We start from the raw sequence: 19,571 nt of genomic DNA, 5'->3' as shown, positions 1-19,571 counted from the left end.
GACCACACAGATACTACTCTGCCCCCAACATTCACAAAAAACCTGACACTTAACTTATTCTAGCTCTCCATTTTACATATTAATCCATTCTTTCCTCATGGCACACCTTTATTTTCAAGCAAGTTAAATGGGGCTTGAAGCAAGGCAAAATACTAAATACACCAATCAACTCCCAGAAGTTATTGAGTCCACAAAGATTGATGAACAGTTCACTAGAAGCAGAAGACTCAGTAAAATCTTTGATGCCCTGATTCATTAGAAGCACCACCTTTCCACACAATTCCCATATGAATTGGCCTTCTTTAATCTATTTTAATCTAATATCTTCTGTCTCTATCAATTTACCCAAATGTAAGCATTTACAATCTCAAGTTAATTAGTTTTTTGGGTGCAAAGATGGAATTTTCATTTTTACCTTTAAAAATACATGTTTTGCACCAAAAGTAGCCGTTTTCAGAAAAATAAACCCCCCACATTTGATTAAAAAAACCTCATTCCAACTTTATATACCAGAGGGAACTTCTATAAACAGGAAGATTATTAGTTCTAGCAACTCAAAAGCTGCTTCAAGTAACTCTTTGTTCCTATTAATAAAGGAAACTTACCTTTGTTTGCCTATTGTACAGAGTTTCAAAAAGCACTGCTGCTTGTTTGCTAGTTCCAAAACTCACCATAAGAAGGGGAAAAAAAGATTTTTCTTTTCTTACTCCAAGTAACAGAGGCAAAATATCCCAATGCCATTTGAAGCTTCCAAGTTAAGCAGACTTAGAATCTGATTATAGAGTCCAAACTAAACAGAGTGGAAAATCTCAGTTCAAAAATTAGAGGACATCTGTAGTGACATACATCTAAGAAGGTTCTTCCCTCACACTATAGCCAATATGTAACTCTTGGCCAGGAGCCCCCAAAACTAAGCTGAAATCACTGTGTTCTTGCCAACTGTCATTTGTTTCTCTGCAAAACCCACAATTCAGTCCAAAGTCAAGACTGAGATTATAGACAAGCAGCATAAAATATTTTAACTAGTAAAGGAAAAATAGTGTCGCTTTAACCGACACTATTTACTAAGGAAAGAGCCACTTTCAAAGGATGCAATTGTGACTCACAAAATAAAACAAATGGAGCATTCACATCCCACTCACCTTCCTTTGTATCCTAAATGCCTTTTAACGGAAGAAAACAGCAATCAGCTGCTCAAGGCCTCTGATTCACAAGGTACTTACAGCAGAAAGTTAAAGCACTACATTCTTGACAAAACAAAATCTGTCATATTTCCCTTAAATCACTGCACTGTTAAGATGCAGCTATTTCATAAGATAATCAGTTTCCCCAGCCCTGTGTGTTCAACAGAAGCATGAACCTTGCAAGCCATTTTAGCTTGTGAATCAAAGTCCTTAGAAACCAGCACTCAAATAGTAAGCAAACATTTCTTGGTTCGAGAATTCTGCTATTCACTTTCAAGCACGTATAAATTCTTAAATAATGTGCCTTCACATGTTCACAGAACACAGCGTGGTGTTAAAAAAAATAGATACACGCTAAGTGTCTAACTGGTGTTTCTAACATGAGGAGCCGTGAAAAGCAAGAAATACAATTAGGGAATGTTGATGAGCTGGCAAGTGGTGCCCTCAGTGTACACAGAGTGTTGCCCTTTTCATGAATGGAGTTTGCATTACTCCATCTTGGAGCATGGAGATCCAAACAGGTTAGCCAAACAAACCAAGTGAAGCCATGCAGCCCTGATGAAACCAAAATTTCTACACTTTTGACAATGGAAAAATGCAGCAGTGGAATCAGGACAGCCTGAGTCATCATGCATTTAAAGCAGTTTAATGAAAGGTAATAGTAGAACCATGGACAGAAGAATACTTACAGGGTTATCAATTTACCTGACCATAATTTTCCAAGCGGCTAACAATTAAGAAAATACAAGAGATGTTCAATTTATTTTTCTTTATTCATACTGGACAAGAGCATGCCAACAAATGAAGACAGAACATATATTCTTCTACTGCCAAAGAGGGTTGTAACTCCTAAATAATTTAAACTTCAGTTAATTTAACTTTGCTCTCTATCAGTCAACAAACAGGCTGCTGTTCAAAGGTTTGGTTTCACTCAAAAGTAGCAAAGACCTTTTATTTTAATACGGTAATAGGGCAGATAAAAAAGAGACACTGAATTATTTAAATTAAATTGTTTTTAGAAAATGCAGACAGCATTTAATGAGCAGCATCAAGTGAGATACCACAAAGAAAAAGAAGACAAGCTGACAGTTAAAAATCAAAATCTTTGTCATTTCCAACAAAGATGGCACCCATCTAGCAGTACAGAAAGGCATCAGGACCAATGTTTGAAAACCTAAACATCAAGCTGTACCACGGAGGCAAAGTGCACACACTACACGGCAGGCGGAAAGGAAAACACTGTTGTGGCCACCATGAAGTAACAGGGTACCAGAAGGCCACTGGTTTGGCTCAGAGTGGTTAGCTGAAGAAGAGCCATGCTTTCCAAGGGTCACATGCTCACAACTGCCAAACCACCCCTTATGCACCAGGGACACAGCTGAGGCCACAAGCCCATTAGTTAAGCCCACCAGTTAAGCACACACTTCATTTCCAGCACAGACTTCACTTAATGGTGACAAGCATGTGGTTAGTTCTAGGCACATGAGCAACTGTTCCAAGGACTGGAGGATTAAAGAAGTCCTCACATTCTCCTGTAATGAGCAGGACATCAGGAAAAGATCTTACGTGAGTCGTGCATGCCTAAGTCATACTCCTGAGACTTAGCTCATTTTAGTAACTTTAGTTTAAGGGTTATTGACTTGTCACATCACACCAGCTCCAAAGAACAGTGAGCCTAGATAAAAACTGAAAGGACAACCACAAAAACAAAGCCCACACAAAAAAGTCAGGCACTAAACGGTCATTATTATGAAGGGTTAATTTTTAAGATCACTGACACTATGAAGATGGAACAAAACTTCATATTTGCATTCAGGTGGGCTTCATTGAGAGGATGATTATCACTAGGAGGCCTCTGGATTCCACATAAAATTTTAACTCTTTAAACTCTTTAATGGATGATCTTATTGCTCTTCTATCTCAGTCTGAGGCTCATCTTTCTAACAGCTTACTCATTCTGAGAAGCAGTAAGGCTTGGACAAACATAGACAGCATGTCAGCTCAGTTGATAAAACTCTCCCCTATGCTCTCATCATGACCAGCATTTAGCACTTACACCTCCTGCTTTTTTGCCATTCATATGCCCACTACTAGTCCATCTTAGACAGTCCTCCAGAACTGCGAGTCTTAACAGAATGCTTCTCTGCTGGTGTTTCTAATGACTCTAAAGTAGATCTGTTTACTACTCAAAAGCTATGAAACAATTCTGCTGTCATTTAGCAGTTAGCATCTTTCACACAACTATAAGCAATGTAAAAAAATAACATTATGACAAATACTGTAATGATTAGTCTTCCACTGTTGTGTGAATAGATAAAAGTCCAGTGACGCATCTCTTTTACTCGGCTCTCAAAACAGCTGTCAGTGTCAAAAACTCTCACAGACTTATACAAGTCCGATAAATACAGTGGCAATTTAAACACGGTTCCCTTTGTGTCGTAAAATCTTTTCCAGCACGTCATATCCAAAATTTTGTTTGCATTCAAAGTAAACAAAGTCAGAATTTTCCTTGGCACCAAATAAAGTATACTAATTCTTTAACTGCAAGCAGAGAATAAATTTTGGGGGTGGAAAAAGCTGCCCAATTCATAATTATTAACTATTACTCTGTTATTATTATTTACTTTAAATTGGCTAGGAAAATCTTCAGCAAACTCACTTCAGCACCTCCTGCACCTCTGGTGAATAGCAGGAGAGGAGTTCACCAAGACAACTTCTCAGCTCTCTGACTCAAGACAAGTTTTCCTGCACTTTTCCTTAGTGCCCTTTTTTCTTTCTCTGAGACACATATACTTCCACACAAATGAGAAAAGCAACAGAACATCCAAAGTGAAAATCAGAAAAAAAACAAAGTGATCCCAGCTTGTTTTACAAAACCAAAAATTTAAAAAGCACAGTTATTGCCAAAAAACCCAACCCTGTAGTACTGGTACCTAATAGAGTAACAATTCTCACAATATACCTCAGAAACAGGAAGGACACATTAGCAGATCTCTGCAGGTTGTAAAGATTCATTAACAAAAGCATATAAACTGGAAAACATTCCAAAGAGGTTATTTATGCAAGTGCCAAAATCAACACACCAGTTTCATCAGCGTTCCTGTGCCAGGGTGGGATCTCAATACCAAAGAGTCACCAGGCAGGTCTTTCAGGTTTAAGGGGAAAAACATTTGTAACTATAAACAGGTTTAGACATTCTCAGTTCTTGCTGAATTCTGTTTCACCACTTCAGTCAGAGAGGGACTAAGCTGCAAAACGAGATACTGAAGATGAAATCTGTCAGTGACTCAAGCCTTGGTCATACATTCAGTTCTTCCATACTTTGCCTTTATCAGCACAAAATACAGAAGAACCTCTGAACCAGGAAACTTTGAAGGTGTATTTGCATACAAACTCCTCAATAATCCCAAGCCAAGAAAGTTTACACCAAAAGATAAAGAAGTTTTACAAGTGTTCCTTGAAGCAATCCTACAATATAATGGTTTAACACACTGACTGAAAATCCAATCCTCCCAAACTGTTGACAAAACAAAACCAAATCAATATCCTTCTACCCCCTTCCCCCAAAAAACCCAAAAAACCACACACCACCACAGAAAAGGTAAAACTCAGAGATTATCTCACTAGGCTACACTAGAGCAGGCACAAAATTTCCACCATCCTATCTACAAAAGTGGTCTTTGCTAAGGAATAATTCTGGGTGAAACAACAGCGACACCAAGCAGATACAGTATTGGGTACATGTATTCTTCTCTCTCGCTGAATTTCACTTTTTTCTACACACATTACAAGACTCTGTCTCTATCCCACTCCAATAGAAACCAGTAACAGCTCCCCATGTCCATTTTTTACTGGGATGAAGACCATATATGCACAGCTGCTCTAGCACTCTGTAAGGCAGAGAAAGAATGAAGAGGTAAGAAAAGCACATAAAGGAAAAGAAGGAAAGATACTGCGAAAAAATACCTGCAGTGTATACTCTACTTCTGTATCCAACTCTGCTTCTGTGAAGGGGGAACCAGTGTACAGTACTAATTTTGAAGTGCAAAGCTCCGAGACCTCAGTCTTGGCCATACTGTCTCAGGAAACACCTTAAGCAATACAGAGCAGGCAGAGGCATTGAAAATTACTTGTCAGAAGCTAGTGCCTGGCTTTAAATCTTAGTCAGTCAGTTTAGGATGAAAATAAACAGAAAACATAGTATGCTTTCTCAATGTCAAGCAGCACCTTCCAACAGATAGAAAAAGGGTGACACATCTTTCTGTCTTACCTAAGTGTGCTACCAATGCATTTTGTATTTTTTCCCAAGTCAGTAATGATGAGAACAAAAATGGAAACTGAATTTTTCACCCAAGACACCAAACTGTTCCTCCCTGCCATCCAAAGAGAAACTCAGAACTGGAATTTTTGCCACCATCAGCCCCCTAAAAACTGCTCCTGTGCTTTGCATAACAGCAAACAGTACTTGTTATACCTCTGCACTCAGTTCATGTAGAACAATTTTCTTTCAGAACTACGAAATATGACTCTTCACTTAATTCCTCTGAATTTTAAGCAGAGAACCTGTACTATGACATCTTCACGTTTGGTTTAAAGCAAAATGCTGCTTGTTACAAAAAATACTATACCAAGAAAATGCAGCTTCAGGACCAGATGGAATATGGGCAGAATCCTTTGTTTTTTTAAACTACCATTCACCACTAAGGCACTCTCACTAAGGCACTCTACTTCAGGAAAAATGTATACCGTGCAGCCTAAGCCCAAGGAATTCAAACTGAAACTTGAAAAACCGAAACTGAGACGTCTTAGCTAGGCAGTAGGTTCTGCAATACATGCATATTAACAGTATTTTTGAGGCACACCATTGCCATCAGTTGTTTATGCTTTCTACTAGTAACATTACCAGCTTGGAATTCAAATGAACTGATCAAGAGTGAGATGACCCTGCAGTTAGAGAAGGGCTGACTTCCTTTAAAATTAAATAATAAAAAATTAAATATCCACAGAGCAAAACTTAAAATCTTACATTACATATAATTTCAAAACATTTGTTCCAATTAGACAGACACGCTGGTGTGGACACCTTTAAAGGAAAAACAAAAACTCTATTTCAAAGTCATTGATAGGCAGCCAAAGAGCTCTGTTTCCTGTTTCCCTGCCAAGCTCCCTTCGGAACCACCCTCTCCCACTTTTATTTCCTGGGATTCCACAACTCCCCAGCTCACCTCATTCCAGACTCTACCTTCTTCAATTTCCTCATTATTTCCCTTCTCCAAACACAGGCTCATCCCTGTCTTCATTCCACTTCTGTGCAGGTGTCCATCTCTCATGTGCCCTGATGTTCTCTAGACACATTCTCATTCCTCAGTTCACCCTTGCAATATTCCTCTACTCCCCTTCACCAACTGAGCAATACATCCCACCTCTGAAAAACATTGGTGGTTCCAAGTCTTCAGTATCTTGCTCAGTATTAATCCCTCCATTGTTCTGCACTGAGCTCCAGACTCCACTACACCCTCAGACACACTCCATATCCACCTTGCTTTACCTGCTCCTGCAGCTGAGCCTTCTCCTCTTGCCTGCTCCCGTCCCTGCTTCTTCCAAAGCCCCACAAATCGCCCTTATGCACCACCTCCGAGACCATATATTTCATTTACTGAGGAAAGTGCTTATACACTACACAAGCTATTCATGGCCAATCTGGAATAAACTGTACTAGTAAAACGTAAAAAACTAGTGAAAAAACTTCCATGCAAAACTCAAAAAAATTGTGCTCGAAGGTGGAGTGGACATAAAACTGCACAAGTCTCAAGTACAGGTATTTTAGCAAACAAAGTCTTCTGTTGAACAGGCACAAGATCAGAAAGATATTGAGCTATTAGAAAGCGTCCAAAAGAGGGTAACAAAGATGGTAAAGAGCCTTGAGGGGAAGGTGTATGAGGAGTAGCTGAGGTCACTTGGTCTGTTCAGCCTGGAGGTGACCAAGGGGAGACCTCACTGAGTTACAGCTTCTTGTGAGAGGGGGAGGAGGGGCAGACCCTGATTTCTCCTCTGTGGTGACCAGTGACAGAATGCAAGGGAATGGCCTGAAGTTGTGCCAGGGGAGATAAAGGCTGAATATTAGAAAAAGGTTCTTCACCCAGGATTGCTGGGCACTGGAGGAGGCTCCCCAGGGCAGTGGTCACAGCACCAGCCTGACAGAGATCAAGTGTTTGGACAGTGCTCTCAGGCACATGGTGTGACTCTTGGGGTGTCATGGGCAGGGCCAGGAGGTGGACTCCTGGTGGTTCCTTCCAACTCAGCATATAATTATGATGAAAACTGCTACCACATACCAACCCAAATAGTTTTCCCAGGGTCTTGCCTCTTGCTAGCCGTGATGCAACCAGTCTGGCTCAGCCCTGTCACAATTCTGTTCAGAACCAGAAGCACCACAGGAGAGAAGACACTGTTCTGCTAGAAAAGCCACAGTACTGACATGTCTCCCCCCTCACCTTCCCTCGGTTATGTTACTGGCCTGTGGCAGCTCAGACCCAGGACACTGGAATGGTTGCTATCAGTGCCACAGCAACATCCTCTGCCCCTGCTTGATCCCTCTTCTTCAGACAATCAGCTCTCCCCATCTCTCTGCCCCCTCACTTCCTTCTCATACCTCCTTCCTGAGGTATGTCCAAGCTCTGTAAGAAAGTGAGCTGATACTCCTCTCAGTTTCCATTCATTGGCTGTCACCGGAGTACATAACCCTCCTGGCTCCTTAGGTGACTGAAAGTGGAGAAGAGAAGCTCGGAGCCACATGTTAGATAGGAAAATTAAGAGGGAGAATTACTCAGATAAAAATTACAGAGAAAAAGCAGTACAAACAGAACCAACTCACAGCCCCATGCTCCAATCACAGGATGCTGCTTTCCCGACTTCTTTTCACAATTTACTGCTGAACTAAACTTGTAAAGCCTTCATTATAGTTAGTCTGAAAACACAAACTCTAGCCTCATTTCAATCCACATACTATTACAACAGACAAGAAGTCCTAGTGTTCATAGCTGTAAAACTTGAGGTACCTAGGTCACATCAAGTGCTTATATTTGAGGGCAAAAGCAGTCCAGAGATCTCCAAAACTAAAAAGACTGTCAAGACAGTCACTGAGCCATTTTTCAGAGTAAGAAACGTTCCCTTTGATATTGGTCGCAAGAGTGAGGTGAGGAAGAGTGTGGCAGCAGTTTCATACTACATGCAGAAGAGACACATTGGTGTCACATTTGCCCAACTACAACTCCGAGTCTTCAAATAGTGAGGGGCCTGACATCCACAGTGGGAAATCAGTTTTACTGATTATTTTTACCAGTTAAAAGCTAATTAGACCCAAGTTAGTTACAAGCTAGTTAGATCCAAGACCTTCTGTTCAACTCCAAAGACATTTTGCACTTCCAAGCCACTAAATCACTACAGTTCAGATCTAGTGGACAAGTTTCTGGTTGACATCAGCTTGGAACAAACACCCACTGGACCAAAGTTGCCTACTACTTCTTGCAGGCAGTTAAAATCAAGAGTTTTCTGTTTCTACAATCTCATCTGCACAAAACTTACCTCTTTGGGCAAAGATGTTAATTTGTTTCTATCAGCATTCAAATTGTTCAGCTTCTTTAGTTTTCCAATGCTCTTCGGCAATGACTGTGCCAACAAAAACAAAATAATATACAAACAGAATTCATAAATACACAGTCATGAAAAACCACTTAACTCACTTTTAAAATTAATTAACAGTCTGATCCACTTTCAATTCAAAATTGAAGTGTAGTTAAACCTCATTACTGCCAGACTTTCCAAAGAATAACCAAAGGTTCATACTGCAGAACAATTCTGGGAATGTCAGTTTCTAACACAAATACACTCATTAATTATCTCTGCACTATGACAATAGACACACAGCAGCTGTGTACAGAATGCATGTACACAGGATGTATTATCTAACTTTACACTCCCAAAACTGCTTCTCAGTTAGTTATCTCCTAACTCAGGTGCTATGAATTCACTACTGGAGAGGCATCTTCTTAACAGTCTTTACCTTCTAACTCAACCAAGTACCCGCTGAGCTTAAGAAATGCTCAAGCCTAGTTTATTTAAAGACAGCTACTCTCCAAGTGTCAGTGTCACAAGAAGTTTCAAAATAATGCAATGAAACACCTAACAGAAGGAATTCTGAGATTTTATTTTAATTGAACACATATTATATGTAATACCTGGCTAGAGCAGATCAGCAGAGCAAGGAGCAGTACAAGCTCTGCAGTGCTCAGGGCTTCCGTTCAGTTCCAGGAAGACTGATCCAGATAATGCACAGCAAAAACTGGCAATAATGCAATACAGCACAACCCCTCCCCCAAGGAAAACACAACACAGTAAGTGATACCTGCACTCCACATGCTCCAGTTCTCTCACTGGTCATAAAAGACTCAAGAGTGAATATGTAATTGCCTAAGCATTCGAAGGGCAGATTGTTACTACACACAACTTGATCTCCAGCTTTCATTTAACAGGTAAGAAGTAAGATGCATTTAAAGAAAATGCACTACTTAGCAGTAGCAAGGGTGAGTAACCTAATGAGCTAAGTGATTCAGCACTTAACAGCAGGTCTTATTACCAGCTGCCATTTGAGCAGCCATGACCATGCATACCTGCAGCTGGTTTTCTGTGAGAACTAGTTCAGTAAGGCTTTCACAGTCTCCAATGGAATCAGTTAGTTGAATCAGTTTGTTCTGATCAGCCTTCAAAATGGAGAGCCTCCGCAATTTTCCTGTTCAGAGAAAAACAACATGTATTTTTAGTCTCCTCCAATACCTTTAAGTACATAAACTTTTACTGCTGAAAAACTTCCAGAAATCTTCTAAAACAATGAATTTTTTTCTTAGGTAAAATAAAAGAACCCAAGCACTGCTTTGCTTAGTGCTTACACTATTTTTGCAAGTTTTAATATTACTGAATTCATACTCAATATAAATATTCATTTCTAACATTTAGCCATAATAAACTGTAATGAAGTTACAATCTGAATGATATCCCACGTACATATCAAGGATGTGTCTACCCAAATGCCTATAAACAAGTGAAAATTATCTGTTTGGTCCTTATTATACAATGTTTATTAATAAAAGGAATATTCAGAAGATCACCTACACCTAATCAGCCACAGTAAGAACATCTTGCACTGAAGTGACTGCACAAACCCAAACAGGATCAAGGTCTCTTTGTCCTAACAGAGAACTTAATTAGTCAGACATGAAACTCAAGTTTATTCTTTAGATGAGAAATCAAACTTCTTTGAAGGTGATTTTTCTCATGAAGAACAAAATACTACCTCAGGGCAGAAAACTCACTTTGTTCTACTCCTTTGTATCTGAATGGTCTTTGGTGCAAAAGCTGACTGAGGCAGAGCCCAAGACAGAGAATTCAGGAGACAACACTAGTTGCTGATACCTCCCTGGCATCCCTGTGTGGTCATGGATTACAGTCAACAGCTGTAATGACCTAGAGTATCAAGTTCACTGATGATACTAAATCATGAAAGGATGTCTGACACACAGAAAGATATGAACCTAAACAGAAACCTGAGGTTTAACACAAAAAAATGCAGAGCTTTGCACCCAGACAGACTAATCCTGTACACAAGCACAGGCTGGGAAGTGAAATATACAGCTATACAAGAGTCCTGCTGGAAAGGACATGGATGCTATGGTGAGCACTTGGTTGAATACTAAATAGCAGTTAGCGCTCATCAGAGATAAACATCAACTAGACTACATTAGAATTATGGCAAACAGATCATTGGAAGTTGCTGTATCTTATCAACTGCAATTAGTGAAATCACACCTATAAAATCATTCTCAGTTTCATATGATGTTCTGTCTTCCCCCTCAACTCCCCCGTTCAAGTGATGGGGGTCCAGTAGGAAGCTATCAAGATGGCCAGAGAACATGTGAGCTGAGGCTGAAGGAGCTGGCTTTGTTGACTCCCACCAAGAGACAGTCAAGGAGGCATCTGGGAACTGCCCAGAACCACTTGCAGAGCAGTCATGGACAGGAAGAGCCAAACTCTTCCCTGCAGGGGCAGGTGAGGCAGAATGGCTGCAAATCGCAGCGTGGGAGATCCCACGGGGACACCAGAAGCAGCTTCCTCAGTGGGAGGTGGTGCAGCACTGGCACAGGCTGCCTGGGGGTGCTGGAGCTCCATCAGAGCTCTGGAGACTGAGGAGACACAGCCACAGCCGACCTGAGCCACTGGTGCCACTGAGAGCCCTGCTTCAAGAGCTCTACAGATCCACCATTCCTCCCAAGGATTCAGTGATCAGCTGGGCAATGCCCAGGAGCTTCCACAGACACCAGCAAGGTTCACTTCTGCCAACAAGCTCTGTCTAGCCAGGGGCACGGGGTGCTGACTTTCAGAAGCTACAGCTCCATTTCTGATGCACAACAACTGTACTGGTCAGCACAGGTCATCAGGGAGGGCTGCCACAACTCCCTGTCAAACACACATTAGGCAGCTGCAGGACCCATAGCTCTTACCCCACTCCCCCAACCCTAACTTCTAGAGAAACTTTTACTCTTATATAGAATATACAGGAAATGGAAAGGTCTGACTACTCTTTTCCAAACGTTAAATATAGTTAAACCACATTCACAAGTCTTCCTTATCCTAAACCTTTATTCTGGGGAGTTCTTTAAAAAAAGAGTCCTCTCAAGGAGAAGGCGCACTCCCTACGAGGTGGAACTTCCCAAAAAACAGCTGATGTGTTGAGGAAAAAAAATGCTTGTTCATCTACTTGTCGCAACTACTGCATAGATAAAAAACAAACACCTCAAAAAAGGAGCTGGTAATGCTTCAGGAAATATTCTTCAGTTACTGAACCCAGTCTAAGAGGTCAGACTTAGAAAGGTTGTAGTTTCAATCCTCGAGGCAAGGACTAACAGCCTCCAAGGCAGACTTCCACGAGGTTCAGTAGAGAATTAATCACATTGTGCAGCTGAAGATAAATACACATCACCATTCAAAATTCTGTATTTTCTGTAGTGATACTTTCAGCCAGTCTTATCAAGTGACCCACAGCATGTTGCAAACTGAAATTTTACAATGTTAAAGAGTTCTGATGGTGGAATGGATACAATTGGAACTGAAGGGACATATTAACTTTTATGTTGTTTGAGAAGTATCAAGTGAAGACTGAAAGAGGATTATGAGGGAGTCATTATGCAGACAATTAAAATGCAGCATTAATAGAGCTATGAATTTGCTACTAAGCAAAAGAGGGAAAAAAACCCAACAACATAAGACAAGCTCATCTCTTGCACAAAAGAAGTTTAAAAACCCAAATGACTTCCAGTTACAGTGGATTAAATGGTTCTGTGTGATAGCACTGTACTCACCAATGCCATCAGGTAAGACCTGAAGTAAATTCTGAGAAACAAGCAAGTCTGTTAAAGAAGTCAGACCACTAATTTCTTCAGGAAGGCATTCCAACTTATTTTCAGAAACATCCAGACAAAGCAGGTTTTTCAGGTTTCCTACTTCCTGTGATACAAGAAAAAAAATTTAAGTCATGCCCAAACACGTAGGAAAGCACTTTGAAAAATGTACTATCAGAATGAAATTCCACAAAGAAAAACAATTATCTGTATGACCTCTTAATTGGCTATTCTTCATATGACCTCTAAAAGCAAAAAAAAGTAAATAATTGTGTAAATGACTTTACATATGATAAACTAACCAAGCAATTCGGTCATGGTTTCTTATTTTAAATATTAAACTGGCTTCAGCAGTCATGCAAGCTATGCTGAGCACACCCAGGCAAGCACCAGCCAAACCTGGAGTTTTCCTCAAGTAAAGACTGCAGAGTTGTCTTTTTTCAGAATGGCAGATTATCAACCACTACATAATTAAAGCCTATCCCTCCCAATCAACCCTAGGCAAATTAGGATTAGTTTCTCCTGGCTGCTACAGCAGCATGCCATGACATCTAGGGATTTCATATCTCCATATCTCCCAACTACAACAAATGTAGACACAAGAACTGGGGTGCTGCTCCAGTGAGCATATTTGAATGCCAACTTATACTGCCATCATCTACCATTATTAATGACTACTTGAGTTTTTATCATGGCAATCCAACCATTAGACAGATAAACACCTTTGCCTCTGTTAGCTATCCCAGCACCCCTACATTCCCCATGCACATAGACATCCCTATACAAACTTGAGGATAGATCTCATTTTAGCCATCTAAATCACCTTTCAGAGAACTGAACAACTGAGGAAACAGTGCCTTTTACTTTTACATATATGAAATTTTCATGCAGCAATGGCCTAAATCCTAACTTACAAGATCAGTTCTTTTACTTCTGAAATGTCTGCCTCTCAAGAGGATCTTTCATTAAACACATAGTCTTTATCCTACAAGTTCATCCTTTGGACATTGGACAAAATACACAATAATGGCCAGTTTCAATAAAAATGGCTGCTGAAGTGACATTTGTATGAATTATCATCTCTACTTACTAAGCCAAGCCAACAAAAACCAAGTCAACTAAATCCACTAAACTGTAATTGACTTGCAAGACACAGTTGACAATGAAGCTCATACAGCAAGTAACAGCAAACTGCAGGAGGAACAGAAGAAAGCATGTTTCAACTTTGCTGTAAGGGAAATAGAGGCAAGAGGAACCATCCTACATATTATAAAAGTTCTTAAGAAGGGAATTTAGAGTGCTGTAAGCTTTAAATGCGAAGTCCTCTCATCCCATGACTGATGTCAGATGGGGGATTTGCCTTCATAAATCAAAATTTCTATTTATGGCAACAGTTCTATTACTGTATTTTTTCCAAACACCATGCTTAAATGGATGAAGATGACTACAAAAAATGAAAAAAAAATTCATACTCAAATCTTTTAAAACTGCAATTCAGATGGATACACAAAGTGAGGGTTAGCTCAGACAACTAATGGCTCCCTGATCTTAGGGCAAGAACTACAAACAGAGGACGTGTCGTCCCACAAACTAAACAATGTGCCTATTAGGAAACAATTCCTTTGTCAAAATGCTTAAAAGAAAATTTCTGACAACATACAGTATCATGGCCAGTCTCCTGCAAAGGAATTTATTAAGAGAAAACCCTCACACACCCAAAACCAAACCCAGGCAAAGTAAACTGAGAAAAATATTCCATTTTACACATTTCCCTGTAGGAATGAATGAAAAGGTTTTCTTTAAAGAACATCTTAAAAACAGTATCAGTTGAGGTTATTTTTACCTGAGGTATTTCAGCTAATTGGTTTCCATCCAACCAAAGGTCTTTAAGACTGAAAAGTGCACCAATTGTTTCTGGCTACAACATAAAAAGCAGTACAGTTAAGTAACATAGGAGCTTCAAGTAGAAAAAAATGGCCACCCCACAATTACAGCCTAAGTAAACCAATTCTTACTGCAAGCACTATTTAGATCTACCTTGGTTAGAAGTAGCAAGGGTGACTGAAAGCGTTTGGGAACTCCGTCATACAAATTAACTGCTATAGCTTAATAACCTACCATTCTTTCCTGGCATGCACTAAAAAATTGTCAGTGCATCCTTGATCTACTGAAAATCCATCCAACATTGACCTGAATCAGCTTAAGGGAGATGACAGATATATTTTTGGTAGATCAATATGCGACAATGTAGAACATCTCAATCCTCAACAGTTTTGCATCATCCCTTTGCCGAAGATTCCCACTCTCACCCTGGAAACTGAACTGTGCTTAGCACATCCAGCTCCTGACACAAGTCCATGTGGTCATTGTAACTGCAAGCACAGATGAGATTTGTGTCCCTCCACTCCTTTTTATTTCCATAAAAACAGCTGTGCCATGCTCTCATTTTCTAGAGATCAGCTGCAGTTTTTTGAGTAAAGTAATACTGTACTGAACAAGACTAAGCAGATAGGAAAGCACCAGCTCACTGTCAAAATTCATCTATACCTATAAAAAGACTCTCCCTCCATGTATTTTTCTTTCTTCAATTTTGGACATCCTACAATCTAGTTAATCAAAATGATGCATAAAACGAGACCAATGTGCAGTTTCAGTGGTATGTTCTCTTACCAAATGATAAAGTTCATTGTTTCCTAAATCAAGTTCTTCTAGTCGCTGCAGCTGGGCAAGTGATCTATGAGATGAGATAAATCAAAACAAAACCACATTAGACTAAAGCAACAGAAACCCCATGTATTTGAATAAGCTCATTTTACTGAAACTTGAATTTCAAATTACAAGGTACTGTAGGCAGACAGTTATTTTACCAGGCACAGACTGTTTGCAGTATTATCTCAAGGAAAAAATAATTGGGTTTGTCAGTGTAACTGTATGCCCTTGGAACTTTAAACTTAATATAGGCAATCAAATCATTACTTTTTTTTTTTTATTTAACAATAGGTCCCCTGGGGTAGCAAATGCCACATAGATTAGTACAGTTAGATTTATTTTAGAGGAAATTTACAGTGATGAACTAGATAAAAACTCCCCATAGTGATCACATAACTATGTGACTCAAGAGTCACTATCTGCTATTTATCTTATCAACATGATCAGTCAATTTCTAAAATACTTCAGTTTTTGAGACTACAGAGGGAAGTACAAAATGATGTAAAAAACTTCGAACACATGGGCAAGAGAGGGCCACCCTTCAAAATAAGGCTGTCATAGAGCCCTTGCTTACTTTCGCCAAAGCTGCAGTAGCACAAAAACCAGAGAGAATTTGTCAGCTAGCTACATTACTGACAGTCAGAATTTTCCAGGAGCAATAAAACTGTCAACATTTTTGATAGCTTCATACTAATACTGCATGGCCAAACTTAGCAATTCCTATCTTCTGACCACTGACATGAAAGTGTCTTGTGGCTCACTGCTATGAACAGCCACAACGAAGACACTGGGTAGACTGACAGGAAAAAATTACCCCAAAGCAACTGGGGAAGAGATTCTGATTAAAACAGGTTAAATCTTTTACAATATCTATTAGATTATCTAAACAAGCAGAACAGGAGTCACCTAAACTCTTGCAAGAAGCAACCAGATAGTGAAGGAAGGAAACTCAATTTAAAAAAGAGGCTGCTTCTAGGCAGACAAAAAGGATGCCCAAAGTACAAGATATCAAATTAGTCTACCAAAGGACCACCAACTCCTCTGCCACAATACAGACAGTACAGAGACATCTAGAAAACTCTTTTCTCCAAAAATTACAGTGGATAAAGTCAGACTTCAGACATCAATAAGGCCCAGTTTGCTACCAAGGGTTTCATCTCCAGGTTTTAGAAGCTTTTGGCTACTCAGTCCTGAATAGAAACACTTACTTAAATGTTGTAAACGTCTAGAGTGAAAATCTCTGAGATCTTACTGCCCTACTTTCACAGTTACAAAACTTCATCATGAGAACAACCCAAACCACCACTCCCACTGATGATTAGCTTGTCCAATACATGCAGGAGGTGTTTGCTGCTTCTGTATTTCATAAAGAATACTTTTTTTGTAGAACAAAGTCACTCTGTGCAGACTGCAGCCTCCTGCTACTAATCAAGTACAACTAAAAGTAATAGATGTTAGTAGATATTGCTCAAAGAAAGCTGTATCTCATGTTGTCAATTGGCTTTGAATTTTTTTTCTAGCTGCCATTCAGTTTCATGTGTTAGCAGATTTTAAGAAGAACATTTTATAATAATATATATATATTATAATAATATATAAAATATATAATTAAATACATGCAATATGACTCACTCAGGTAAATATGTCAGCAAATTTTCTCTCAGTTCCAGTGAAGCCAGGTTATAAAGACTGCAAAAAAACCCAAAAAAACACATTTTAATATCATCTTACTTTTTATATTCCACATTTTAAGAAGAAAAGTGTGCATTTGCACAGTTTAAAACAAGTTGCTATAAACTGTTTTTTTGTTGTTTTAATTGCACTGGATAATTCTGTGAAAGCAGAATAGAAATACTGTTTTTGCTTGTTTCTCTGTGATACTTCAACAGATTAAAGCTAGAAAGTAAACCAACAAAGCACAAATTTCCATTTGTTAAAAGGTTTGTATATTAATAATATTGCATCTGAACTGCTTTTACTCACTCACCTTCAGAATGTGGCATGGGCTACCAAAGTTACAGAGCAACAGGTAAACCCATCACTGTCCTAATGACAGCGTGCTCATTACTCTAAGTGACATTATGCTGCTAAGCGGCTCACTTACTCCATATCCCAGGCTTTTACTAGCATCACCATAGCAACATTCAGATTTCTCAGGGGTTTATTTATGACTAAATGGAACACAAGGAGTCAGACATTATCCCAACACTATAATCTGCTCTAATCCTCCACCATCCCAGGGAAAAATGAAAATCAGACATGGTGACTGCAAATAAGTTTTCGACAACAGAATTATGTTCTGTCCTGGTGTGCAGGGAAGAGGGACAGTGTGCTAGGCCTTGAATAACATCTAGATAAAAAACAAGAATTCCACTAAATTTGAAATAGATGTTAATTCTAAATTGTACACTTCAGGAAGAAAAAGCAAACAAACAAGTCCATGCATTTAGACCACATAAAATTGAAATCTTTTCTCATCTCAACAATACCAGTTTACCAAATTACAGAGTAATTAGTTAGCTCCAGTAAAAAAGTAGCTGATAATAAAACCTATCCTCAAAAAAAAAAAAAAGAGAAGAAACATCTTCACACTGCAACTTCAATAGTTATCTAAGCAGAGCAACGCTACAGAACTGATGTAATGACTAATAGAAAGAGAAAGAAGATTCTTCATGGATTGACTTTTGATGGTGTCTGAAAAATAAATCTCTCTCATGCACCTGTTTCATACTGCTTTCAAAAAACAATGAACGAAATCTCACAGGAGTTTTGATTGCAGTCTCAGCAGCCCTCTCTAGCTTTTAAAATAAGTACATTTTACCCAACAGCTTCCATTTTCCTCTAGAAGCATAGTTTAAATATGCCATATATGCAAAGATATTTTAGTAGAAGTCTACTAAAAATTCAATTAAAAGATAAGTGGGAAAAACTCTGCTACTGCCACACAAATTCATTGACAGAAATAAGCAAGCCATCACTCCAACAACACAAGAGAAAACTCATGGTATAAAACACAAGCCAGGATGGGACATGGTATCCCCAACATTTTCACGGAAACCAAACAAGTGGAGTGGGAGAGGAAAGGGGTGATGAGAACCCTTTCTCTCCAAAAGAAATGTGGGTTTGATCTTGCTCCCACTGCCGCACACAGACTGCCATTATGTTCACGTTTACAGGTCTTTCTAGAAACCTATTTCAACCTTCCTCTGAATGTTCCACTTTCTCTTCAAGCTTCTATGAGGTGAGGTCCATGATTCATTCTTAACAAGAGAATACAACAGAGATGTGCACACCTCCAAGCTGCCTTGCAATCTTGTGTTTACACATCACCCCACATCTACTTAGCTCCCTCCCCATCACGTTGAAGCGTTGATGAGTAAAATGGTGCAATCTCTTAATTTCTTTTCCTACCTCAGACACCACTTTGGCTGTGACTGAACAGAAATCTTTGTCAGAAAAGCATATTCAACACCAATAACTTGGGAACCACCATCTTAACCACCCTCATCATATCATTAGACTGGGGCAGGCCATCAGCTCAGGAAACTGATCCTGCTCAAAAATAACCCAGCAAGGAGAGTAACACAGATCCCCAATCCAACACAGAATAAATCCCCTTAAACACCTGGGCCAGTACAGCTGCCAAGAAGATCCAAGGAAGGCAGCTGTGCTACAGCATTGTGAACACTCAGTGGCACCTGTGCCCTTGTGAGTACCTTGTGAGCATCTTTGCAGAGTGATTGTGGCCCACCACAGTCCCAGCCTAGGTTCTCTTCTTGTGGGAGTCAGCTACTTGCCACATCATGTCTTCATCTCTAAGCTTTCTGAGGGAGAGATACTTTATTTATTCTACAGCTATTCTCACACCCACAGCATGTTCACAACCCTAACTCTATCCCTGGAACGAAAGAAAAGATACTGCCCCACACTCCTTTATCCTTTCTACTTCTTCCAAGGTCTTTAGTCCAAATCCAATATAAGCAGACCCCAATAAGCAAAATTAAGCTTCCCACCAATATAGACACCTAAGTCTATGAAATTTAAACCAGCAAAGCTGCATCATTAGGGTGAAACACTATGTTTAAGATAGACCCATTTGATAGAAGGTCAGAAAACAAAAGGAAACTTGTGTCTTTTTCTTAAATCTTGTCTAGTTACAGAAATGGCTCCCAGCAAACCTGTGTGCTGCAACCTAAAATGTGACAGCTATCATATATTTTATCATATA

At 39.5% G+C, this 19,571-nt stretch overlaps 1 protein-coding gene across 1 annotated transcript in view; it reads right to left on the bottom strand.

Moving 5' to 3' along the window:
* The window catches only part of LRRC1 (leucine rich repeat containing 1), a 69,862-nt gene that overhangs the window by 6,221 nt on the left and 44,070 nt on the right, over positions 1 to 19,571 (bottom strand). Inside the window, exons 5-10 of the mRNA XM_066314943.1 lie at positions 16,976 to 17,032; positions 15,305 to 15,368; positions 14,478 to 14,552; positions 12,596 to 12,740; positions 9,854 to 9,972; positions 8,769 to 8,852 (exon numbers count right to left, since the gene is read on the bottom strand). Of these exons, the coding sequence (XP_066171040.1) occupies positions 8,769 to 8,852; positions 9,854 to 9,972; positions 12,596 to 12,740; positions 14,478 to 14,552; positions 15,305 to 15,368; positions 16,976 to 17,032 (544 nt within the window). The remainder of the gene's footprint in view (positions 1 to 8,768; positions 8,853 to 9,853; positions 9,973 to 12,595; positions 12,741 to 14,477; positions 14,553 to 15,304; positions 15,369 to 16,975; positions 17,033 to 19,571) is intronic.

This window comes from Sylvia atricapilla, chromosome 3, assembly GCF_009819655.1.
Source record: "Sylvia atricapilla isolate bSylAtr1 chromosome 3, bSylAtr1.pri, whole genome shotgun sequence".
NCBI lineage: Eukaryota > Metazoa > Chordata > Aves > Passeriformes > Sylviidae > Sylvia > Sylvia atricapilla.
This window is presented reverse-complemented; position numbering and strand designations above follow the sequence as displayed.